Source organism: Sylvia atricapilla, chromosome 18 (assembly GCF_009819655.1).
Source record: "Sylvia atricapilla isolate bSylAtr1 chromosome 18, bSylAtr1.pri, whole genome shotgun sequence".
NCBI classification, from domain to species: Eukaryota; Metazoa; Chordata; class Aves; order Passeriformes; family Sylviidae; genus Sylvia; species Sylvia atricapilla.
The window spans coordinates 1,204,536-1,230,747 of NC_089157.1; the positions used below are offsets into that span (position 1 = coordinate 1,204,536).

Below are 26,212 nucleotides of genomic sequence, written 5' to 3' on the forward strand. Positions count from 1 at the left end.
TTCTCCTCTAAACAACTTTTTACTCTTTTCTGTAGTTCCTTTATTAGTTCAAACCATTCCTACAACTGAATGCAAATTGCAGTGTTGTGAGTTGGTTTTCAGTACTACTTACTGGATAATTTTATGCACAATTAAGGGCAATTACTTATTTTCACTCTGTTGCTAGTGAGAGGCACATTTCCTGAAGTTCTTTCTTCCAGCTGAATTTTGTTCTGAGCTGAAATATTTTCATTCTCTTGGTTTCTTGTGTTTTTGTAAACTATATCCAGAGATTGAAGGGAGCATTTCCAGGATGCTACACTGGGTGGCAGTGCTCTGCTTTGGAGGTTTTTGTTTAAACCCTTTTGCATGTTTTCTCTGGCATTATCTGTTGTTGGGGCACTGCTCACACACGAGGTTTCAGCATTTCATACAATTCAGGAATTGGTAGCATCAGCCTCAGGATTTGCCATTAAAATCCTGATTTAATTTAATGTCTAGAATCGTGACAGTGTTGATGCCATCCAAAACCTTTAGAAACCACAGATTTAAGCTATGTGAGCTCTTTGTTCAGGTGCGTATGTGGGAATACTTGGCCTTTAGGTGCTCCTGTCAAACAGGAGCAACCCCTTCCTGACTGCACCTTACCTTGCAGAGAAGGCCCTTGGTGCTCACAGATAGACTCCTCCCAGGTCATGTCCCGGAACAGGAAGCCAGGAACCAGCTCTTCCTTGTTTGGGAGTGATGTGAAGTGGATCTCTTCGTCATGAGTTTGAAAGGTAAATTTGTTCTTACCTGTAAATGATGGTTCTGCTAGTTCACACTATGCCAATCCAGACTGCAGTCACCTTCCAGCCAGCAGATAAGTAAGACCTAACACTTCTCTAGTGTGTTTTGAGTTTTTGAAAGCACTCTTCAAACACTGTTTGATTAATCAAATGAGACAGAGGAGAGATGAAGAAATATGACTGTCACAGCCCTGGTTTATCCAGGTCTTCCTGCTTCAAGAATATCTCTAATGAGTGAAGGAGACTAAGATGGTGCAGTGTAGCAGGTGTGCTGTAAGCCATCCCTCAGGACAGTGCCAATGGCATTTCAGCAGTGATGCTGCACAGGATGGCTTCCTGCTTGAAAGGGCGAGGCATATGGATTGGTGTAGGAGAACTAGCAGAACCAATGTTTTCACAGACAAGGACAAATTTAACTTTCTGCTATTTCCGTCTATACCAATCCATGCTCTAGAAATGAAATTTCTGTTATAGGTTGATGTCAGGAGAAGTGTTTCGATATACTGTTCTCTCTGAATCAACTGAATAGATGAGCAGGCAGTAAAATGTACTTCAATTGAGTGTGGCTGGATTATGAAATTATTCAGCACTGTTATTTTTGATTGTTTGGCCTCATCTGTATCACTATACAGGAAACAAGATTTGCTAAAATATGCAGTTTGAAAAGTTTATTTCCCCAATTCAATTCAAAAGCCTACACATGTCAATTTAGAGAGGGTAGTGAGTATGGGATGGGATTTAAGTTGTATTTGCATATTTTGTGTGTGAAAATAAGCCATCATCTTTTCAGTTGGATTTTTCTCTGGCTGCCAGTTGGCAGAAGAGAGCTCTGTTGTTTAGACTGGTGTAGATGGGACATAGCAGAATATGAAGAGACCGGGCTTCAAGAACAAAAACTGGCATACTTACATTTCCTTTAAGAGTTGAAACTAGTTTTACGTTTTGTATAACCTCAAATACTTCAGCTAGTGAAGGGTTCCTCTTTTTTAAGATAAATTCAGTTGCTAGTGGCAATAGCAGATTGCCAGCGAAATTACAGTATTGTCATTTCCAGTCATTGAAGATTAATCCAGATTTCTTCACTTGTAGCTCTCAGCAAAAATTCTGTGCAGTTGGAGACTATTCCCAGAGTGGTTCAGTCCTCTGGGTTTTCCAAGAGCTTTGTAAATAAGACACGGTGCAGAGTCAGAGGATCCTTCCATCAGTTGTCTCAGTGATAGCTGGGTAATCTCTGAACTGATAAGAATTTACTTTTCTCAGAATTGATGGGACTGTTGTTATAAAACACCCAAAATACGAATCTCTCTCTCCTGGGTAGTCTCAAGTTTAACGTGGACTGAGAAATTTTCTAGCTTGTTACCAATATAACTTCAGTTGAGTTACTGTTAAGAATTTAGGTTCTTCAGCACTGTGCATTTCTGGTATCTACAATACCATCTTTGACTGACATTTCATGATACTCTGTTCAACAAAATGTTCTTCTGGAGATAGCAAACTATTAATTTTAATTTCTATCACCAGCTTCTGCAAACCCTTATGAGTTCATCAGGCAGATATTCCTTCTTGTTCCTAACATATTCCTCACGTGGGACAGTGTGAGGGATCTTGCTGTGCCTTCCTTCTAGGTGTTCATTAAAAAGGTGCCACTCAGTCTTCTGTTCTTTTTGCCTGCTCTGTGGAGTGATCACTTTCAGGTGATGTGAAAGCCTGTTCCTCTGAGAGGATGTGAACCTGTGGGTGATAAACCCCACCGTAATAAATCATCAGAATAGATTAAAGAAATAATTTTTAGGCATTCTTCCAGCAGCATGCCTGACTTGCAGAATTTAAAGGTTTTGCTGTCTGTGTTACAGGTACCATGATTTTCTTGCAAGTAGAATTTCATAGCAATTTCTGCCATTCTTACTAACATCAGTAATTTCTTCCTAATTGAAACATCATAGAATAAAACTGACCTTTGAGAATGTACAATTTGTGCTTGTGCTTAAGTGCTATTTAAACTTCAAATGCTATAGGGTTTTTTTCAGTAAATACACAGGAATAATTGGATACAATTACAGTATTACACAGTCATCAAATCAAGGCCAAAGTAGGTTCTTATAGAAACAGTGGTTTCTAACCATATGTTTGTTATATGTATATTGAATGTTTTGTCTTTTTAAGTTGCTTGTAGAACATTGAGATAACAAAAAAGTAATATTTTCACATGGTGAGCTGATGACTTTTTAACCCCAACCTTGACAGGCACCCATGGGGACTTGCTGGGGTGATATTGCAGAAGGAGTGCGAGTGGAGGTTCCAAACACTGACTGCAGTCTACCAACCAAAGTCTTCTGGATAGCTGGAATTGTAAAATTAGCAGGTAAAAGTGTCTTAGTTGAAATGAAAATAATCCAAATAACTGTGCGAGGGGAACAAGACTTTAGTGAGTGATTACCTGGTGAGAGTAATGCTGACCCTGCTCAGGTTGGCAGAGCTGTGTCTGTAGGTTATACATTGTGGTGCTGTCACTAGTCTACACTGGCTGCTGTGATGCTTGAGAATGTCTGTCCTTGGTTTGTTTTTTTTAATACTTCCTCAGAGTGCGGTAGGAGCAGTGCAGGGCAGATAGGAGACTGTATAAGAGCTGTCAAGAAGCCTCATACAAATCACTTTCCTTGGTAAAAAATTAGAAATTCAGGGTCACAGATCTAAGATATGAAAAAGCAGATACTGTGTGTAATTACTTTTGTCCTCTTATGTACAGCTTCTAAAGGTTTATAGTTAAAAAACTTTAATTTTATTTAAATTGACTTACATGATAATATGTCCGCATTTATTAAATAATCCATTCCGTGCATTTTTAGCATCCAGAAATGTGCCTTAAAAAAACTTGCTATTAAAAATTACATTTAGAAAACCAATGTAATGTACATGAAGATTGGTCAAGAAATATTCGTACATATTTTATAATCTCCTTTCATTTTTGTATTTTTCAAAATGCTTTCTTTCAGGCTACAATGCCCTGCTGAGATATGAAGGCTTTGAAAATGATTCAAGTCTTGACTTTTGGTGTAACATTTGTGGGTCTGACATCCACCCAGTTGGTTGGTGTGCAACCAGTGGGAAGCCCTTAGTTCCTCCTCGAAGTATGTAAATTGTAGCCTTCCTGACTGATTTCAAAGTCTCTCTATTAAACTAAATTTGCTCATGGTCCAGATATCAAAGTAGTCTTTTACCATAACTCTTTCAACAGTGATGGATTAATAATTTTAACTTTTGGAAAAATAAGAGCTTGACTAATGCTAAAAGTGTTTCTTGGAGTAGCCTATCTAATGCAAGTCAAAGCTTTTAAGATTGGGGTGGCAGCAGTTGGCACTGATTTTATTTATACTTTGTTATTAAATTCTTCCTCCTGGCCCATAAACTTAATCTTGGGTAGCATTCATTCTCTAAAGAGGTTTTTTGTCATTATTGTCATCTAGGCCTTTTAATAGTTGTCTGGGATTTCTTCTTTGCTTATTCCAGTCTCTAATATTGTCTCTAACGGGCACAATTAAAAATCCGTGGCTTATTTTTTCCCCATTCATTTCCAACAGCCATCCAACACAAATACACAAACTGGAAAGCTTTTCTAGTGAAACGACTTACTGGTGCCAAAACACTTCCTCCTGACTTTTCTCAGAAGGTAAGGCCGATGCAATTTCAATGATGATCTGTAAAGAAACCTGCAGCAGTGTGAAGAACTGAAATATTTTACAGTGACTCATTACCTTCTCTTGCAATGAAGGAGATACAGCAGTTTCTTCCCTTAGATACAGTTTTTCTTGGAATCCCTTCTCCAATTATGTCCACACTTGTCAGCATGTATTTGGAAAACTGTTTGCTCTAGAAAGAATAGATTTCTATAAAAAAACTGGTTAGTCAGTTTTAAAATACCCCATTTAAAAAAATCCACAGAAAACCCAGAAGTGCTCATGAGTTGTTACCCTGTGATCTGTAAGAAAAATGAAAACTGATTTTTCTAATTGAGGAATGGTTTTTATCATGCATTATTTCAACAAACTGAACAGAATATGTTAATATAGCATGGATGTAGAAGCAATAAAGATCATACTTTTAAATCCTAGTATTTTTTCCTGATCTGGACTAGGTTTCTTTCTGTCTTAGTCACATCTTCAGGTGTGACAGCTGCTGTATAGTGTCCTGTAAGTTTACTTATCAATATTGTGAGATGATGGTGCATATAGTTCTTAGTAGAAATATGAGACTTAATTTTTTGTTTTACACTGCAAGTAATGTTTAAAAAACCAAAAAGCCTTTCTGTGGTTGTTAATTTCTATTTTAAAGTTGGCTCAGTTAGAATGCAAATTGAATTGGCAAGATCTGTCTTTTGGGGAGTTGGTAATAAAAATGGCAAGTGACAGATACTGATTTTTAAATAGTCTATTTTCACAAAGCAGATTAACATCTGTTTCTTTTCTTTTGTGTATTTTGAAGAAATACTTTTGTAAATGTCCAGCTTTGATTATGTTGAAGGTTTGTTTTCCATGCCTTAAAATGAAGTATTTTAATCCCTGTTTTTAAAATGGTGTATTTTGAGTGAATGACAAAGCAAGAACAAAAAATCTTGACATTTTTCTTGTTAAAGTTGTTTCTCAAGGTAAGTTCAGCCATTGTAAACAACTGAGCAAACTTTGATTTTGTCAGTGGAAAATTCCTTGAACTTACATGAGAATTGTATCTTATCATAAGGAATGACCTTGAAACCATTAAGGCATTGTAGGATCTATTCTGAGTTTTCTGAAATACCTTGTTGCAATGGAATACAAGAGAAATAATTTGTGTCATTTCTCCAGGTTGATTAACGAGTACTTCAATTAAATGGCAAGTGTGTCAATACTGTGTTTTAATAGATAATGGAAAACCAGAGGATATTCTTACAGAATATGTTTTGTGTTGCTTCAAGGTATCTGAGAGTATGCAGTACCCATTCAAAACTTCCATGAGGGTAGAAGTAGTGGACAAGACACACCTCTGCAGGACAAGGGTGGCAGTGGTAGAAAGTGTCATTGGGGGCCGCCTGAGGTTGGTGTATGAAGAGAGTGAGGACAAAACTGATGACTTCTGGTGCCATATGTACAGCCCACTCATTCATCATATTGGCTGGTCTCGAAGTATAGGTCACAGGTTCAAAAGATCTGGTAAGTTTTGTTTGGGTTAGAGCTGGTTTGAGGGCAGGGTTGGCTTAAGCAGTTCTGTTGTTTTATACAGTTAATCAAACTAACCTGAGTAATAGTGTTTTAAAACGTTACATAATGTGGCCCAGGAGTTTTACCAGTTTTATTTCGCTCAGGAATTTCAGTTAAAATTATAATTAACATATTATGCAGGAGTGGAAGAGCCACAATAACCTTTAGGTTGATTTATAGTGTTTAGGAGATTCAATGATCAACAGAGGTCAGCAAACTGTAGGCAGAAAAACCTTTCACTGCATGTTTTGAGCATGGGAAACTTCACTTTTCATGCTGATAACTGGAGTCACAGCCCTGCTCCACAAACTCCTAGTTTCTTCACATCTAACTCCTTTTTTTGCACAATACAATGTGGACAAGTATCCTCGTAGATGCAGGATTTCTTTTCACTTGCAGGTTTAAAGACTGTCTAATATTTTATGTTGCAGTGTTTACATGATTTAGAGGGCATTAGGGAATGGGAAAGAGAAATGACAGTTTGATAGAAAGGACACAATTAAGGCCTTTGCAACCTAAAATACAAAAACAATTGTAAATTGAAACAGTTAAAGCTTGAAAGTTAAATTGAAACAGTTTGAGCTGGTATCCCTTGTAGGGACAGGATTTCTGTAAAGCATTCCACAAGGCTTCCCTTCTGGGAAGGGCCTTCAGTTTTCTAAAGCTTCAACTTCCACTGAAACCATTTATAAACAGATAGACATAGATACACACACATTTATATTTAGATTTAAGTTTGTGTGTGTATTTAAAGTGATTATATTTAATTATATATAAAATATATATAATGTAATTTTCTGTCATAGCATAATGCAAAGTAGTTTACCTGCAATTCTTTTGCAAAAGCTTCTCTGTAATACTTTGATCAATTCTGTGAGATAATCAAATGGTCTTGTAAGTATTGGATATTGTTTTTTCCCATAAATGATGTTTGTTATAGAGGCAGCTCAAGTTGAAGTCAACAAGGAAAATGGATGGATTATGTCCTCCAGATTTTTGTGGTAGTTACTATAAACTGTGGGCCTCTCACACCAGTGATTGTGTGGGATTGGTTAACATATTGTTTGCTCTGTGAACAAAACTTCTGAACAATATTATAGTAGTATTATTATTATTCCTTGTAGATATTACAAAGAAACAGGATGGACATTTTGATGCACCCCCACACTTATTTATGAAGGTGAGTTCAGTAGCTAGAACACTCTTTGCAGAGTTGATTGAGGACCTTTAGTTCCTGTTGTGTGTAAACCAGACCTGAAACTCTATTTACATCCTGGCCCAGCACAAGTATTTCTGCTTTGCTTATCCCATCTGAGCTCCTTGATATAAGCAGAGGTGGTAGAACAGATATTTCAGTCTGTTGCTTTGGCAGTGTGGGGGTATGTTTTGTTCCAGGCTCGTTAAATTCTTTGTTTCTGCTGCTGCTCTGTGATTCTTCAGGTAAAAGAGGTCGATGCAGCTGGAGAGTGGTTTAAAGAAGGAATGAAATTGGAAGCTATAGACCCCCTAAACCTTTCAGCAATATGTGTGGCAACCGTCAGGAAGGTAAGAAAGCAAATGTGCATTTTGGAGAGGCAGAGAGGAATCCTTTTTCCCCAGCCTTTATTCAGGCTTGAAACAAAAAGCTCAACACCAAAATCAGTGGAGTTCATTCACACAGTGAATGGAGTATGTCTGTCAATTGTTTATATAAAACTGCTGTGAAATCATGCTTATGTAAATTTGACTTTAATCTCTGGAAATTCAGTCTTACCTTTCATTAGAATGTATTTGTGAGATGAATTTGCAGGAAAATATTCTGCTAGTTATACCTAGTGTTTTGCAACTATTCAAAACCAAGTGTCATCTTGCTGACTTGTAGAAGTCTATGAAGATATTTTAAGGCTGTCCTTCTTTCTTAGCTTGATTGAAAGGGAGCCAATCCATGTAAAATCTGCTTTAAAAGAGAAAATGTAAAAAGCAGCTTAGCTGAATTGTTTAACCTTTCCAATGAGGAGAGGAGTATGGTTATGATTTTGAGTAATGGTTTGCTGGATATCCTTGCAAGCTGAGGAATAGAGTGAGTTATAAAGCTTAGAAGTAGAGCTGATGTTCACATGAAAAGTGAACTAGAGATGAAAAGAAGGAAATACTTGTCTCATAATTTTGTGATTATCAAAAGTACATGTAACAGTTGTATTCATAGTCCTGGAGACAGGTATGATTTGTAGGGGGTTTGTTATAACTGAATGTCCTTCTAAGTGTGCTTCCATTATTATTGAGTTGCTTTTACTCTTGAAACATGGCATGCTTTCTTTCTAGCTTTCTCACCCAGCTGAAGGTATAATGTGGAATTTTGTTTCTCTTTACCAAGGTGTTAGCAGATGGCTATCTTATGATTGGGATTGATGGCTCAGAAGCAGCAGATGGGTCTGATTGGTTTTGTTACCATGCCACTTCCCCTTCTATTTTCCCTGTTGGTTTCTGTGAAATTAACATGATTGAACTAACTCCACCCAGAGGTACAGGTAGCATTCTGACACCTTTTATTGTGAATATTGCTCATTGATACTGTAATTGCCATATGCTTTGTTTCTTAACTCAGCCTACAAAATTCAGCTCGCTTCTTCTCAAGTCTGAAATAAATGCAACAGCTTTACTTTGAAGTAATCTAAACCAGAGGTAGCTGGCTCTTCATTTAGAAGTTAGATTGATCAAATAATCGCTTGCTGTCAGAAATTGAGGATTCTACTAAGTCAGTGGGAAGTGCAGGGTCACTAAAAGGGCTCTTCAGAAAGTGTCACTGATTGGGAGGTCCTGGCCACCAAAGCAATTAATGAATACTGTAAAGAATCTCAGGCTAATTCACAACTACACCAGTCAATTTTTGGAAGGCTATACACAAACTTGAGCTTTAGGACTGTAGGCTGAACAAACCCCTGTGTGTGGAAAAGCTGTCCATTCACAAGCACATGTGTCTACAGAGGACTTTACCTCCCTTTTCCCAGTTTTTGCCTTGGTCTGGCACTTTTTAATACAATTATAGCTGTATAACAGCAGATGACAGTGATTTTCTAGGTATTTTTCCCTCCATTCTCATTCTTGTAAGCTTCTACTTGTATTCAATGAATTATTTTTCTAGGTAATAATACAGTGTAGTGTAATGCAACATGAAGAAAGTAATTTCATATCATTTTTGTTGTACAGTGACAGCTGTCACCCTAGAGTGTGTAGAAAGTGCAGTTTTACAGATGTAGTTTTATTTTTCAGTCAGCTCATTTAGTGAATTTATTGCCTAGAAATTCATGGGCACCAGCATCCCTCAAAAACCTGAGGTGCAGAGACTCTTGCAATGGAAGTTTTTATGGGAGGAAATGCTTGTATATCAATACATATATGGAACTGATGAGACAGAAAAGGAGAAAAACTTGCCTTTGGTGACAAGACTACCTCTTCACTCTCGAAACACTGCTTTCAGAATGTGGATTTTGTTGTTAGCACACTTATGATACTTAGTGTTTCTTGTATCATGGCAACCTAATTCTTTACCTCCATATACATTTTACCTTTTACTGCAGTTTTCCCTATGTCCTGTGTCATCAGTGAGAGGTGATTATAAATCATACATGAAATAATCTAAAAGTCATTTGGAAGAGGAATTACTAGCAGTAAAATACAGAGCATAATGCGCATTAGCATTTTTAATAGGATCAAAGTGATCAAAGCTCCTTAACTCTAATGAGGAGGGTATTTTACTTTCCAAATTATGGCCTGGATAGTTGACAGGTTCTTAATTCTGCCTGGTCTGACAAAGCCCATGTGCACATTTCATGTGTGTGATGGACTTGAGTACAAATATATTGGTGTAGCAGAGGAATGTTACATTGAGAAGAATAGCATTAATATGCAGAACTGGTACAGTATTGCTGTTATTAGTCAGCTCACCAGCTGCATCTGTCCATGGAGATATTCCATAGGCAGTGTGAGAACTCCTATCCAAGTTGCATTTAGTATTGGGGATAACCTCAGTTGCTGTGAAGTCACTGGACTTTGCCAAGCTCATTCCTCTCAAACATCTTCATCCCATGCTGAAATCACTAGAAGATGAAGATGGCATTTTGAGGGATGGGATTGAATTTTGGGCTGTGGGTACTGAGTGTGGCAGCCCCAAGTGGCAGCCCTCTGCCCCCAGAGAGATGAGATCCAGATCTCTCCTGAAGCTCCCACGCCATGCCCACTGCAGATTTTCAGGATATCCATTGCTGCACACTGCTGCACAGAAATCCTCCAGGCTATTGTTGCTCCATCTAGAATTACAGAACTATTAGTTTAAGCAATTGTTGAAGTTGCCCAGAGGAAAAGATATCTCCATGTTTTATGCATATTCAGTAGCAGCTACATATATTTTTGAGAAATTACTTTTTCCCTTTAAAATACCTTTTTTAAAATCCTCTAATTTTCCATATTACATATTACTGCTATTTTTACCCTTATTAAACTTTTAAAATATGCATGTTTATTCTTACCATTCTGTTCCTGACAATTTAAGTGTTTTGATGGTGGAGCTATTTCACCAGAGGGAAGAAACTGGATGTTCTTAATTCCATGATCTGTTCTGGGTCATTTGAGTAGGGCATTTGTGGAGATAAGAATCTGCATGGACAAAAAACTTCCAGTTTAAGTGATTAATCTTAACTTAAATGATACCTTTTATGTTACCCAGTGCTTCATTCTTCTTGTTTGTTGCAAATGGGCAATGTCCAGGTGGCTGTTTGTCCCTTAGATCAAAGCTCAGAGTGGAAGTTTCTGATAATGTTTGACTTCTGTTGTCTTTTTAGCTGTAACACACTCCCAATGTGCTATTTTTGCTGTTATTCTTACAAATGAAGTTGGCAGTTGATGTATGAAAATGTTTAAAATTCACAGGTTATGCAAAACTCCCTTTTAAATGGTTTGACTACCTCAGGGAAACTGACTCAATAGCAGCACCAGTAAAGCTCTTCAATAAGGTAATGAAATTTTACATGTTTATCCTGGAAATTAGTATTTTCTTTACATCTTTGCATAGTGCATTGGATGGACCCGTTTGTTAAATACAGTTTTGAAAAACAGACTTTTAGAGGTAAGAACCATTTGAGTAAACAAAGGTCAGTATCTCTGAGATGCTGAACAGATGATGAGGTACAGGAAACTTCATCAATGACACTTGGGGTTTTTTCTATATTAAGTTGATTGAAATCCCTGTTTCAGTGCTGTGCTTAAACTGCCTTATTGACTGTGTGTGTTTACTGATGTTTGCTTTCTTTCCTTCCCCAGGAAGTTCCAAACCACGGGTTTCATGTTGGCATGAAGCTGGAGGCTGTGGATCTGATGGAGCCTCGCCTGGTGTGCGTGGCCACGGTGACGCGCATCATCCACCGCCTCCTGAGGATCCACTTCGATGGGTGGGAAGATGAATATGATCAGTGGGTGGACTGTGAGTCCCCAGACCTGTACCCTGTGGGCTGGTGTCAGCTCACTGGATACCAGCTCCAGCCTCCAGCACCACAGTGTGAGTCCTGATTTGTCAGTAATGGAAATTATTTTCATGGGGGCTCGTTTTCCTACCCTTTTCTGCTTAGGTCCCCAGGCATAACAAAAATAGAAAAAACTCCTGCTAATGCCTGGAAGTTTGAATTCAAAGTTCTAATCTTTCCCACTTTGATTTTTCAAGTACTTCTGAGTGTTTTTTACTATTTTTCAATGCCAGAAGAAGCTGATTTGATGCAGGGAAAAAAGCCTCTTGTCAGTTCTGGAGGAGTTTGCCAAGAATTTATATTGCTTTAAGATTGTCAGTGTATCTGTTTCACCTCCTGAATTTGGTGGACCTCAGCCTATGCAGGAGCTGTATCTGCTTTTTTACATCACAACTTGTCCTGTCAGATCAAGCGATAACTGATGAAATACATTTCAAGAACTGCTTTTTAATGAGAGGGTAATGAGAGAATTTGTGTTAAGTAGTTTAATGCAAGTTGGTTTTCCACAGTAAATTTGTCTTTGTTCAGTCACTGAGGAAAAATTCTGTAATTGTGTAGCAGCTTTGACTCTAAAGTGTTTTCTTAATATAATAAGCATAAATTTTTGAATTCTTTATTTCTTTTTCAGCATCAAGAGATAGCCAGTCAAGTTCATCCAAACAGAAGAAAAAAGCTAAATCACAACAGTACAAAGGACAGAAGAAAAGTGGGTGACAAAATAGCGTTTGCACTTTACCTGATTTTTAAAGTTTGTGGTCTCCACCTAAGTCCTTGTTCTATTTAGAAATATTTGTGTCTAAACAGGTGTTATGGTTAAAGGTGCAGTATGCCACAAAAGGAACTTTTTTATTGAGAATAACCTTTTTTTAATAACTCATGATATGGTAGAGGTTGCTAATAATAAAATAATAGTCTATGAATTTTAGATGGGCAGTGGTTAAAATGTTTTTGTGTTCTGGCATAATTTCAGTTAAATAATATATTGGCTGTGTACTATATTGGTAGTTGTACTGCCTTGTACAAAATACTTGGGTATCAACACAGTTTTCCCTCTGCTGTCTGTAACATGGGTGAAGGAATAAGAACCAAGTTACTGGGGTCAGAAAGAATGAGGTGTAGAAAATTTAAATTATCATCCAACTGGCTTCTCTTTGAAACAAAAAAGCTAGTCAATTGTCAGATGTTTGGGTTTAGGCATCTATGCAAATTAAGCTTTTGTATTATTACTTTCCAAAACAAACAGCATTGCTGTATTGTGGCTGTTCTTGTCACAGTAAAACACAGCAATGACCTTTTTAAGAATCTGCAGGGTTCAGGTACTTTCCACCGTAATTGATTCCCTTGGAATCAAATTGTCAAAATGTAAAATTAGCTTTCTTAATTTAGTCTTGTTTCCAGAGTGTTTTGTTGTTGTATAGAACCCATGTGAGGAGTTAAAACACTGCTGCTGTCTTCCTAGTGAATTTGTGAATGGATCTGTTAAGGCAAATTGGAACCTTCTTCCCCAGACACTGAGATTACAGCCTTTGCTGTGGATTGATCTTTGGGCATGAAGTTGGCTGGTTGAGTGCCACAGAAAAAAATAGATGTCTGGGAAGTTCTTAGAAGCTCTTTTTAAGTGCCTCAAACATTGCACTGCTTTTCCTTTCTGATGTTGGAGGAAATAAGCAGTAAAATAAACAGTAAAATCCACATCCTTTTCAGAATCTTGCAGCAGTATTTTTTAAATAGAATTCAGGTACTGGAAAACTCCTGAATTGAGAATATTTGGGGAAAGATGTGAATGCTTTTGCTTTAAGCAAGGGAAATATGGCTGTATGGTTAATTACTTCTGTGTAGGACCTGGTTTTGGATAATTCTGCACTGTCTGAGCAGATTTTGTTTAGCAAGCTGTTCTAGGCCATCATACTCCTTACCTTATCCCTTTCCTAATAACTCTAATACCCATCTTACAGTAAGTGTGACCTAAACCTGGAAAATTGCTTTTACTTAGTGCCACAGGAAGCTTTAGTCTAGCTTTGGAAAATTCAGTCTAGGGAAATTTGTTCTTCATTTCTTGCTAACCTAAGGTAAATGTTGCCTGTGGAAGCAAGGAAAACTGATTGTGTTCTGGACTGTTTGCTTAATATCAAGAAATCCCTTTAATCACCAGAATATGAGAGAGCAAAGTCATGAACAGTTAGAGCCAGCTGCCTCCTATATGGATTTTTTCTAAGTAGGTTATGGCAACAGAAGTGCTGAGTCACAGGAAATAACATTAAAAATGTCTTCTGAAGCTTTTTCTTGTTCGGCACTTGTAAATAAAATAGGAAGTTATTTTGTAAAGGATCTCAGTCACAAAACCATATAATGCAGCTGTGATGTTTTTATGGTACCATGTAAAGTCACCACAGATGATTAACAAGAAACTCTGTGTCATAAATTAGGTAAGTTTTAGCAGGTCAGAGTTATTTCCACACATTTTTCTCATGTGCTCACAAGACAGCCCAGGATGTCATTGAGGCATTCTGTTGTGTGTAATGATGCAGATTTTGGCTGTAGTGTCCCCTTCTTCCTGGGAGCACTGGGAGTGCCCACGTTCTCTGGGAAGCAGAACTGATTGCATCATAAACACTTTGGCAATGCTTTTGGGGATACTTGAGAATCTACCCCAGTTCCCTTTCCAATAGTGTTTGTTTCAGTGGATAGGGTTTTGTGCCTGCTACTTAGAGGGCTGTGCAGGTGACTTCTTGCAGGGTAACGTGCCAGCCTGCCCAGACAATGAATTAACAATGCAAGATGCAATATCTGCTCCTATTGTCTGCTTCCTCTTGGGTGTGTGTATCAGAATAAGGTTACTGAAATGATAATCTGACCCACATATTTTCAAGGCTGGGATTCTGTAGACACCATTCTTCCTCATTAATCTCTCTAAAAGGCTCATCCTGAAGTTATCTTATAAGAAGAATATTTAAGCAGGGTGGTATCTTTGGCATATACATAAGCAGTTACCTTTTCAGGGCTGGGCTTTTATTTGTCTGCCTGACAGTGCTGATAGGACTGAAGCATCAGCAGCCACAGTTTTGATGTAGCTGAAAGCATTGATTTATGTTACAGATCTTGTAGCCTCAGTACCACAGAGAATGAACCTTGAGCACAGAATGGGAGCATCTTAGTGATAAAAGAGAAACATGGTGATTTGTATGGCAAATGTTTTAGTAACAGTTTTTTCATGAAATGCAGTGTTTAATAATTTGAGGGCATTTTAGAAGTTTTTTTCTACATACTGAAATGGTTATTTGTGTTTGTAAGGCACTGTAAAAATTGGAAATACCATTCTAAGGGAATTACGAGCGTGTGTTTTTTGAGATGATAAACTTTGTTTGGAGAGGATTTTTTCCCCAGAAGCATCCTTCTGTCTTAGGCACACACACTGAAACAACTGCAGCCTGAAACTGAGCCAAGATGTCTTGGGTGCCCAGGCAGAGGAGTGTGTGTGACTGTGCAGTGTAGCTGCAGCACAAGTAATTCACAGCATTTGTATTTCATTGATAGAGCATGAACTAAGTGGGTCATGGTATTAAGCAATTCCCTTGAAGTCCTACCTGTAGCCTGTAGAATTCAGGGGTGGCAATGTGGCTGTTGAGAATATTCCCAGTAATAACTGAATGGTGCCATTTTACAGGCCCTGGTGTTTGAGAATGGGTGACTATCAATCAGAGCCATTTCTCAGTGAACAGTCAGTTGCCTGATGCACTTTAACCCGAGCGTTCATTTTAGTTTGACTTGATGTTTAGAGAGGAAGAGACCAGTTGGGAAGAAACCTGTCAGTTTGTCCAGCCCACCCCTGGCAGGTGAGGTGCGGAGGAGCTTCTCTGGGGATGACAAGTTGATTCCTCCTCCATACCGAGCCCTTCCAGCACAGACAGCCCCTGAGGCCTTCCAGCCTCCCAGGAATAGCCAGGAGTTCAGTCCCAGCCTTCAAACAGGTAACTGGTCACTGCAGTGTGTCACTGCACAGTGGGAAGCTATGGTCCAGGGTGTCATGTGCTGACTCATCCAATCTTCCTTTTTTCCCTTTTTTTTTTTTTTTTTTTTGTGCCTTTGAATTTTAGTTGGTTTAATTTTTTCTGCTAGAGAGCTTTACATTCTCACTGATGCACCATGTCACTGAATTAATCATAGCAGAGGGTTACAGCTGGTTTAGAACTTCTGAGGAATAAGGTTGTGGTGTGGGTTACTGAGAATCCCAGAGGGGCTCTGCAGAGTGTTAAAATACAAAAATGCACCCTGTGAAACTGAATGGTAATGTGGAACTAAAAGTATTGGATGTAAATAGGTCACTATTGTGTATTATCCTTTGCAGAGGAAACGACTATATGCTGTAAATAAACATTTTTGTCTTTGTATGAGAAAAAGGCAGTTATCTGGGAAAATATCTTTGGAATGTGTTATGTGAAATCCTGTGAGTTAGTAAGAAAATATATTTGAAGCAGTGTAATTGTGCATCTGTAAGAGTGAGCAGGGAAAAACTTAAAAATTGATCAGTAATATTGAAGTAGGTTAAAATTTTGAACTTAAGTATAGTTACCATAATGTAATCCATCTTCAACTATACAAGTTCACTTCTGGCAGTTTCTCTCTTCCCTTTTCCTGACATCCCTGGCAACATAATGCAGCAAATTATTGCTAACAAATATGTTGTGGCAATAGAAGCTGTCAGACTGGCTGAATGATACTGTCCTTGCAGGACAGGTGCCAGGTTGATAGATTTAGCCTCAGATTTACTTGATTACTCCCTTAAACTTGCCTTAGTCTGCACAGGCTGCCCTGTCAGTACTCTGCTGACTCTGGAATACATCCAGAACATGTTATCCATTAACAGACTGGGAATAAAGGAACCCACATACCACCTTTAGGCCCTGAGGAAAACTTGACTCTCTTCTGCACACCTCTCAACACTTTTCAAGGACCCCTTCATGACCACTTCATGTTCCTACATGTGTGAACATCCCATGTTTAGCAGAGCCTTTGATGCCAGAGAGAAACCTTGCTTAGGGGAGAGTGTTCTGAAGCATCTATTTCTGCACAATTGTTCTTCTCTTATGCCAAATCTACACCGGCAATGCATTTCTATAGTGCAAAGACGTAGAGTCTGAATTTCTGTGTCATTAAATCTCAGTTCCTGTAAAACACCTGTGTGCCTTGGTTTCTGATACTCAATGCTTTCTATGATCAATTGAGGGGAACTTTTCAACACTGAGTTTTGGAAAGGCTGGACAAAATGAATTTTGTTTGTGGTGTAGCCTTGTCATTGTCCAAAGAGGTTTGTGTTTATATTGAAGCCAGCAAGAACATACCTTTTCAGTCTCTTGGAAGGAGGCATGACCTTGAGACCATCCAATCAGTTTAGACACGTTTGAGATTGGCCAGAACTCATTAATTACATGCATACTCCTTGGCATCATTCATTGCCTGATCTTGCAGTAGCTGCAGGACATATGCAGGACAGTGCAGGGGATGTTTGCATGGCTTTGAATGGAGTCAGTGGAAGGTAAGTAACAAAAGAGCATCTGTTCTGAGACTTTTTGTCCATGGGAGATCTCAGTAAGGTTCAAATCCAATTCTTTCCCCTTTTGTATTGTCGTGAGCACAGGAGAAAGGTTCAGCACTACTTCACCTTGGTTTGTATGAAGTGATTTTGCTCTCTAGCTAATTCCTGCTTTAGGGTGCAGGAATACTTCACATCTTTCAGTTATTTGAAGTGATCTCTTAAGCACTGAAATTCACCTGTTGGACTGCTTCATTTTTGAAAAGAACCTTTTCAAAGGTTCTTTTGAAACCTTTGAGTTTCAAAACTTGAAGGAGGAGGAGACTGTTCCCAGAGATTGACCCAACTCTGGAACATTTTGTTGCATTTCTGTTGGCTTTGGGAGTTTGAATGTCATGGCATCAGACATGGTCTATCTCTGTCCTGGCAAATCACTGAGACACTGTAAAAAGGGAATTACCTGGCCCATCTGCATTCCTTTTCCTTCAGCTGGATGACTTCCATTCGTTTTCCTTTTTACTTCTTTCAAGTAATTGGTGTGTAGCTGTAACTAAGCTTTTCTAATGGAGAATTATAGTTAAAAGCTGTATGTTAGGAACAAATGAAGTAAGATATCATTAAATATCTAGATGTCAGGACTTCTGGTTCAAATAAGCCAGAGATGGCAAATCCAAATCACAGCCACAGCTGCTACTCCTGTGCCTTCAGGAGCTTCCTGCTCATGGAGAGAAGGGAAATAACATGTATGTTGGGTTGGTTTGTATCCCTGACCTCTGTGTAGCCTTTGCTCAAGGCATTGTAGCATAGCCAAGTAGCCAGTTGTGTGCCTTATTGTTTAGACAGCACTTTGTTGACTCCAGAGATCAGGAATCTTGTCGAAGTTGGGCATGATGCAGGGAAGGGTATTTGGGAGAAAAAAATAAGGGACTGTGGGCTGTGTAGGTGGGAGGAGGAATTTATTGAAGAAAGATGAGGAAAACTTGCATTATGCTGCTGCAGCAACTTTTGACATCATCTACTATTTTAGTTTTCAAATTTCATTTTATTTAGCTCAAGAGCTTGTTTCAACATGGAATATTTATAAAAGAATAATCCAACAGCTTATAAATTACTGCAGGGATATTAGTAGCAGCAGGTTCTGGGTTGGGGTTTTTTCCTTTCACTGCACATTTCTGCATTTCAAGACATGTTGACAATGTGTATAAACTTTATATTTGATAATCAGAAACTTTTATATTTTTGTCATTCATTTGGTCATAGAGAATCATTTATTTTTATATAATCAACCCTTTAATGTGGGTACTGCACCTTTAATAAACATTTGCGTATTTTGTTTTCAATGTTCTTTTCATTGTGCTCATATTTTGATAATCATCTCTATTCATTAATGAAACTGGAAAGGTAATTGTGACATTATTGCTGTTCATAACATCTTTGTCTTCTCTCATTTCCATTTAATTTTGACAAAAGAACAGAGACGATTAAAACTAAAAAAATGTTCTGCTTTAATGAACCTCACCTTCTGGGATCTTAAAATTTTAATGATCGATTGAGAAATCTTTGTCAATATATTTTGTTGTCTCACACAGACTGTTTGCAGTAACTGGGCCAAGTAATTTCAATTGTAGGTTAACTGTTGGCCATTTTCAATCTCATCTTCACTTGCATAAAGACTAAATAGGAAGCAAAGTGGCTAAAAAGTTATTGTGGTTTAAAATACTCAGTTCTTGAGGAAAATCTGGCAGAGACCATATTATTGTAAGTAATTTGAAATCTGTTAATATTAGAGCATAACTTTAGATTCCATCTGCACTAACAAAGTGTCTGTTCTCTGTGAGATCCTGAGCATTAAAGCATCACTAAAATGTGGAATACAAGACAATGGGGAATCTGGAATGTTCCTGATATCAATAACATTAAGTAAATTAAAGGAAAAGTTGCACTTTAAGTTATATAGATACTTAATGTGAATTTTTGCTTTTGTAGTGACTTCATTACAGCTGAAGGAGGAGTTGCTGGATGGAGAGGAGTACAGCTTCCTGCAGGGAACATCCGACCAGGAAAGCAACGGCTCTGCCAGCTACTACATCAAACAGGAGCCATGAGGCAGCTCCCAGAGTGAGGGGCACAGCTTTGGTGATAGGAAAAGGACCTTTCTCCAAGACTGACTGATTCTGTTCCCACTTGGATGGTGCAGTTCATGGGACTGTGCCTCAGGCGCTTTGCTAAATGTAGACGAATTAGACTCAGTTGAGAATTTTTTGGAAGGGCGGGGAAGCTATTTTAGTGAAAAAGATTTTTCAATTTATTAAAAACAAAAACAAAGGACACTTTTGTGTTGTATTTGAAGCTTTTGAAAGAATTTTGCAATATTTTCAAGTTCAAGATTTATTGTGCATTGTTAACAAGAACTGAAAATCTAATTTTTTGGTAAGATTAAAGTTTATTTAGCATGATTGTGGGAAGCAGTTGGAGGAAGATACAGTTGCAAATACATGTGAACTGTCATAACAAATGAACCTTTTTGGTACAAGTTGGGAGACTTTTAGACTCTTGTGAACTGCACTGGTCACGCCTCTGGTTTTTTAATTGTGAAAATAAGGCTTTGAAGCCCTGCTTTAGAGGCATAAATTATATGTGGAGGATAGTCCTGTAAAGCTCTACTCAGTGAGTAGCCCCAAGTGCAACGGAGCCATTGCCTGAGGAAGATTTTAACTTTTCAAGGTGTTTTTATTTAGTTCAAAGTATCCTTTTTTTATATAAGGTTTTGTTTTTAATGTTCTTTAGGGTCTGATTCAGTGCCCATTAATATCAGTAGCCTTGTCTCTGTTGACTGCAGTGGACATTTTATTGGATCTACAAAGCTCTTGTCTGCTTTTGAATGTCTGTAGTCTTGGAATGCTTCAGCAAATGTTTACAGAGCCCTATGCCAAACTGGAACTTCAGAAAATTCTCTCATTGGAAGATGAGTTGTAGCTCTGAATTTTGACTGAAGATGCAGCTTAGATGGACAGTCACTAAGGACTCCCTTGGTAGTGGGAAGGAACTTGTGAGTATTCTTGTGATTTTTTTTTTTTTCCCCCATTGAGAAAACACTTAATGTTTTCTTTCCATCTTAAATATCTGTGTCAATTCAGAACTGGTGTGCCACATGGTTTTAGGTAACCTGAAAGGAGACCTGCATTGTGGATTAAAAATTAGTTCAGTCCTGCATAGCCTGCAATATTCATGTCTTGCTACAATAGTGTGACATAGGAGTTGAGACTTGAGAACAGTATCAAAAGCAGATAGTTTGAGTCTATAATTCATAAACTGAATTTGCCTGTTGCCTGGAATTCTTGTCTTATGTCAAGCATCCCATTAGCCCCACCCACCTGGTCAACTTAAAGGCAAAAGTCGCATAAAAGGGTGAAAATTACGACTGCTAAACACAAAGTATTTTTGCAGGAGCTCTTAATAATTTTGATTTTATCTTTCCATATTTTTAACCTTTGTACATTTTTGTAAATGGGGTTTATGAGTGAGGTGGTTGATCAGCCCTGCAGAGCTGTGACTGGAAGAATGTGCATCAAGAGCTTTAGCTTTTACCAGTAAGGTTCATTAACTAAACTCTCAGGAATTATCTTGTAAGTTCTGTAAGTGCTTCTGGGTCTTCACAGGTCCCCTTTGGAGCAGTACAGTGATCATCTGACTCTTGACCATAAGTTAGGGCTTAAAAGAAAACTTATGATGAAAAATTATTAACATCTGTATTCCTACAGCCTAAGAAGTACTTTAAGGATCTCAACCCACAGAGCCCCAGGAGACCATTTTTGTATATTGTTGTTTGAGCTTAAAAAAAAAAAAAAAAGTGCATAGAAAGTTGAAAACCAGCAGTTAGATTATTTTCTAAAATATTGCTCCAACTTTGAGTACATAGTATTGGTGATATGCACAGGTTTACCTCATTCTATGCAAGAGGGGTTAATTATGTAAAGTTTTGTATTTACTACTGGAAGTAAAACATGTCCTGTACAGTGTAGGAATGTCTGGAATTCTTTTCTCCCTTACTGGTAAAATTTCTCAAATAGTAACCTGTTTTTAACAACAGCTTCTTCTGTTGACAGAATCTGTTCATCTGATTACAAGAATCCATAACTTTGGGGGGTAGAGACATTTTAGCTCTCTAAAATAGCCATAAAAAGGACTTTGTTGGACCTGGTAGGCTTCAAATACCTTATCTCAGATTCTGACCCACCTGTGATGTTTATTTTGAACAGCCTAGATTGGAGAACTAGGATTAGAGACCATTGTAGTGACAGTTTGAGGCCTTGATTGTTTTCCTGTGTTCTCAATTTAATTTGCTGTGAAATCCAGTTCTGCAAGCATTGATTCCATTTAGTCAAGTATGGCACTATTGATTTTTTTTTTTTTTTTAATGCAACAACTTGCAGGTTGTCCCATCAGCTGGAATGAGGTCCTCACAGTCTTACTTTCTTCTCTCATCAACAGCTTCTGACTTCAGTAGAAAAACTGTTGCATTAATTAGTGTGTCATAATGTAGAAGGTTGGGCTAGTTAATGAGTGAGGTGCATTGCCAGGTCACTAAACTGAATATTGCCCTGAGTATTGCCCCGGCTCATCCCTGGGTTTGGAGTCGGTCTTCAAATGTCAAGAGGGAAAATTAGTCCTTAACACACTTCTGTGTTGGGAGAAATGTAAGAATCTGTTCTAAAGTCTGTCAGTATTTATAATATTCTGTTATTCATCAAACACTAAAGTCTGTGAGGTGATGTACATTCTTGGGTACCTGTGTGACTTCAGCAGTTGGTGAAATGTCTTTTGTGTCTCTGAGTTCATAATATGCCTCAATTGTGTAATTGTCAAGTGCAGTGACATCTGTGCTAAGCGAACCATGGAAGGAGCCTGCTGGAAGTCACTTGCTGAGAAGCTCAGGGAAAATCTGAGCAAGGTGCTACCAGGGATGTGATCCCCAGAGAGCCTGTGGGGTGGCCCTGAGGCAGCTCCCTGGCTTTGCAAATATCTCTTGGCTTTCAAGCTGTGGTGCCTGGCTGAGAGAGCAGCAAATGTTGGACACCTAAAACCTTCAGTGGGGTCAAACTAATTTTTGCCATTTGCCACAGCAGGTTTTTCTGACCTTGAGGCAGCCCAAGCAGTCCCTGACTTGGCTGCTGCCCCTCTTTTCTTGTTCCAGATTTCTCTGCTGATCCTTGATTATTACATTATTTTCAGTAGAACTCTCTAACCTGTTCCTTGCTGCATCTGAGGAAAGCTACAGCAGTTATCAATTCCTTGTTCTATGGATACTAACACGGGTTTCAGTGTTTGTTTTGGGTTTTTTATTGTTGTTTTCTGTGATGTGAATACCCTCCCTCAATCTTTGTATGATGGTGCTAATATATTTGGTAATAATCCTTTATTGGGAAGGGATTTTTAAAAACTGTGATTTCAGCTGAATTTTTCTTTTTGATTTTTTTCATATTTAAAATTAAAAGCCACAGCCATTTATACAAAAAAAGGCATCAGCTTTGGCCCCTGGGAAAATGTTGGGGCGGGAATCAAGATTAAACAAATGGGTTTTTACATCGTTTCTGTATGTATTTGATATATAGATCAATATCTGTACAAATTTAATCTTTTATTTTCTTGGTAATTTGTGTGGTCAGTGAGAGAGTATTTAAAGCTTTCTCATGCAATGTACATAACTCAGTGAAAAATGCTTTTGGAGAAATTAATGTTACTTTCATTTTTATGAGACTGCAGATTTTCAGCATGGATGTGAAAAGCATTAAAATTATAACTTTGTGTACAAGATGAAAATAATTCACTAAATTTGCCTTTTTTACACAAAATAAAAATGATTAGAAGTCTTTTTTCTGAATAGTGATGGTTTTGTTTAAAATACACTTTTAACCATATTACAAATACCCATAATCTGTAAAAACATGAGTATTTAAATGATTTTAAGTATGTTGGTGTGACAACAAATTGTGTGAAGCCCTGAGCACAAGGTAAGGGATTTGATAAGGGAAGGTGAATTAGATAAGCATTTCGGAGAGCGAGCTTTGCACTCATCTCATTTCATTTAGTACTAATATTTGTGTAAGGAGGGAAATTTTGTGGTATCCCTTTTTTCCTCTAGTTGTGTTGGAAGTAGCTCCAGCCTCCCTTCAGCTCTCCCTCTGCAAATTTGCCACTGCTTGAGTCCAGCAGCTGGGCCAGGGTCACGTGTCAGTGCTTCCTAAATGACTAAAATGACTTTTATGAGTATTTGAACAGGTCTGTTGTAAATGAATGGACCACTTAATAGAATTAGCTCACACCCATTTATTTGACAGTCACTTTCAGCACGAAGATAACTGGGGTTGCTCTCAGAGCAGCAGCTGGAATGAGATGAGGTGTTGGAAGGCACAAATCACTGTCAGAACCCATCACTCATAGATCCAGTCATGTGCACAAGGCTTGAAGTCGATGAGCTCTGTGGGTTTGAACCACAGGTTAATCTCCTTCTGTGCACTCTCCACCGAGTCACTGCCGTGGATGATGTTCCTGTGGAAGGAGACAAACGTTGTTCCCTATAAAAATACGCTTTCAGCAGCCTTGTTCTCAGTTTGCAAAAACTCGGATGAAGCATCTGCAGTGAGGAGACTATTGCTGTTATTTCATGTAGAGTGCACCAACACCCTCACCCTTCCCAAGAGCTAATCAGGCCTATCAGGGTCACTCCAGAGCTACTGTTCTACACCTTACATGCTGCTCTGGGGACGAGCTGGACTGCAAATAAAGTCACCTTAGTACTACTTTTCCTAAGCAGCAGCTATGCACTGTGACCTGCAACTGAAATACTATCAGACTAAGGTCTCTAGCACCGATTCTGACTTTCTAGAATAACAGTTGTGTTGTCATGTGAACAGTGAGTAGGAGTTGCTGAGTTTTTAGTATCAATTAATAGACCGAGTACAAACCTTCCCACTTGAATGCAGAAGTCACCCCGGATGGTGCCAGGCTTGGAGTCTGCAGGGTTGGTTTCCCCCAGCATTAGTCTCCCAGTTTTAACCACGTTGAGTCCTTCCCATACCTTAAGATAAAAACCACATAAATTCTGTTAAGCCATGCTTATGCAAAATACTGACAATTCATCTTTGCTCTGCCATACTTTGCAAACAAAGGCTCTGCGACTAAAGATACTGCCTAGATTCTCTCTTAGGCCTGTAAAGGTGACAAGGGAAAAAAAAACATATGGATTGGAAGAAACTGCAACAAGGACTATCAACATTGTTACTGCAGTGAAGGAGGTACTTTACCAAGCCTCATCTTTGTATACAAAGTATACTTGTAACCAGAGTCAATACACAAAGCCAACACCCAATCCTTTGTGTTGTGGAGAAACAGGGACTCCCTGCTGAGTGTTCTCTCCTAGTTCTTCAACACACCAGGAGATGCTATTAGAGCAAGGACCCTGTTTGGGGGGGAATGTAAGAATTAATGACACAGGAGTTGGGGTTTTGTGTCAGAGAGCCTGACCTTTTTTTGCCCAAAACAGATTCTTTGGTGCAGAAGACTTGCTTTTAGGAATTTCGCTTCATACATTTATATATTAGACATTTTAATACTCCTATGTGCACTTTTCTTGTTACATAGGAATTTCACTGTCTTAATTTTTTCTTTTACCACTATCAGAACTAGGTCATTTGGAAAAAAAAGTTTCAGTAACACTATTTCTAAACATTCCTAATAATTAATACAGCAAAACAAATATATTCAAGAAAGTAAAACTAAAATCAGGGCACTTACCATGGCAACGATAGGTCCAGAGTTCATGTACTTAACCAAACCAGGGAAGAAGGGGCGGTCTTTCAGGTCAATGTAATGTTGTTTGAGAAGCTCTTCAGAGGCCTTTAAAAGGGCAGATGTAACCTTAAATGTAGTTTTCTGACTATCATTAACCAAAAGATGTTACGGGGGTAAGACTGTGGCAGCAGTGATTAGATTCACTAATAATTCATGTTAACGACAGCGCTGCAGTGCTATTGCGGGTATCAGTGGGCGCTCCTGCTGTAACATTAAAGGAGTTCTTTGTGGCAGCGCTGGGAATCGTCAATAGGATTTCTTTGTACTGCAGCGCCCATCAGTGATTGAGCTGGGGATCCCGGGCTGATGTTACCCAACAAAACCTTCCAACCGAGGCCATCCCAGCTGTCAATCGGGCTGCATTAAATCTCCGCAGCAAAAGTGGCTTTTTTAGGACAGGAGAGGCGGCGTGCGGCGGGCGGGAAGCCGGCCCGACACGTGCCGCAGCACATCCGCCATCGGCCCCCGTCCTGCCGCGGGGGATTCGGGCCGGGCTGTGGGCACGGTGAGCCCCTCCCGGGCAGGGAAGAGGTTTGGGGACAAGGTACGGCCACTCACGTGCACAAACTTCATGGCCACGAGCCGGAACCCCTTCTGCTCGAACCGCTTGATGATCTCCCCGACCAGCCCGCGCTGGACGCCGTCGGGCTTGATGGCGATGAAGGTGCGCTCGCCGTTCCCCGCCATGGCGCTGCGGGCGGGAGCGCAGCGTGAGGGGACGATCGACCTCAAGGTCGGCGGCGGCCATGGCGGCTCCTCCCTGCCACGCGGCACCGCCACGGCTCGTCCCCTCGGCCCCGCCGAGCCCGGCCCGGCCCCGCGGAACCCGCCCGGCCCCTCCGCCCGCACCTCCCGCGGCCCTGGAGCGCCCGGCCCGGCCCGGCCTCACCTGCCCGGAGCCGCTGCCGCCACCACCGCCCGCGCCGCCGCCGCCGCAGGAAAGGGCTGGGAGCAGGCGGGAGCGCCGCGGATCCCCGCCCCGCCAGAGGAGGGGCCGCGGGCCGCGGGGCGGGATCGGAGGGGCCGGGCCGGGACAGCGGGCCCTGCCGGGCTGAGGGGGGCTCTGGGCCGGGACAGCGGGGCCCTGCCGGGCTGAGGGGGGCTCTGGGCCGGGACAGCGGGCCCTGCTGGGCTGAGGGGACGGGATCGGCCGGGACAGCGGGCCCTGCCGGGCTGAGGGATGGGATCGGCCGGGACAGCGGGCCCTGCCGGGCTGAGGGGACGGGATCGGCCGGGACAGCGGGCCCTGCTGGGCTGAGGGGCGGGATCGGCCGGGACAGCGGGCCCTGCTGGGCTGAGGGACGGGATCGGCCGGGACAGCGGGCCCTGCTGGGCTGA

General features: G+C 39.9%; 2 protein-coding genes across 12 annotated transcripts in view; one reads left to right on the top strand and one right to left on the bottom strand.

Annotated features, from left to right (window-relative positions):
* The window catches only part of MBTD1 (mbt domain containing 1), a 35,498-nt gene extending 12,603 nt beyond the window's left edge, over positions 1-22,895 (top strand). For 6 of the 11 annotated variants that reach the window (XM_066331897.1, XM_066331888.1, XM_066331890.1 and 3 more), the window contains 11 exons: positions 3,012-3,129; positions 3,761-3,895; positions 4,346-4,434; positions 5,716-5,950; positions 7,123-7,178; positions 7,439-7,543; positions 8,352-8,505; positions 10,904-10,986; positions 11,294-11,528; positions 12,122-12,199; positions 19,010-22,895. In XM_066331897.1, coding sequence (XP_066187994.1) covers positions 3,012-3,129; positions 3,761-3,895; positions 4,346-4,434; positions 5,716-5,950; positions 7,123-7,178; positions 7,439-7,543; positions 8,352-8,505; positions 10,904-10,986; positions 11,294-11,528; positions 12,122-12,199; positions 19,010-19,128 — 1,407 coding nt within the window. In that variant the 3' untranslated portion in view covers positions 19,129-22,895. The remainder of the gene's footprint in view (positions 1-3,011; positions 3,130-3,760; positions 3,896-4,345; positions 4,435-5,715; positions 5,951-7,122; positions 7,179-7,438; positions 7,544-8,351; positions 8,506-10,903; positions 10,987-11,293; positions 11,529-12,121; positions 12,200-19,009) is intronic. The other 5 variants (XM_066331892.1, XM_066331894.1, XM_066331896.1 and 2 more) reach the window with 2 other exon arrangements.
* A 440-nt stretch (positions 22,896-23,335) lies between these two features.
* LOC136369219 (nucleoside diphosphate kinase) lies at positions 23,336-25,829 on the bottom strand. Its single transcript, XM_066331907.1, has 5 exons — positions 25,764-25,829; positions 25,433-25,565; positions 24,818-24,919; positions 23,989-24,101; positions 23,336-23,572 (listed from the first exon to the last, which is right to left on the bottom strand). Exons 2-5 carry the CDS (start codon positions 25,559-25,561, stop codon positions 23,455-23,457), a joined length of 462 nt encoding a protein of 153 aa, XP_066188004.1. The 5' UTR covers positions 25,562-25,565; positions 25,764-25,829; the 3' UTR covers positions 23,336-23,454.
* Positions 25,830-26,212: the final 383 nt, after the last annotated feature.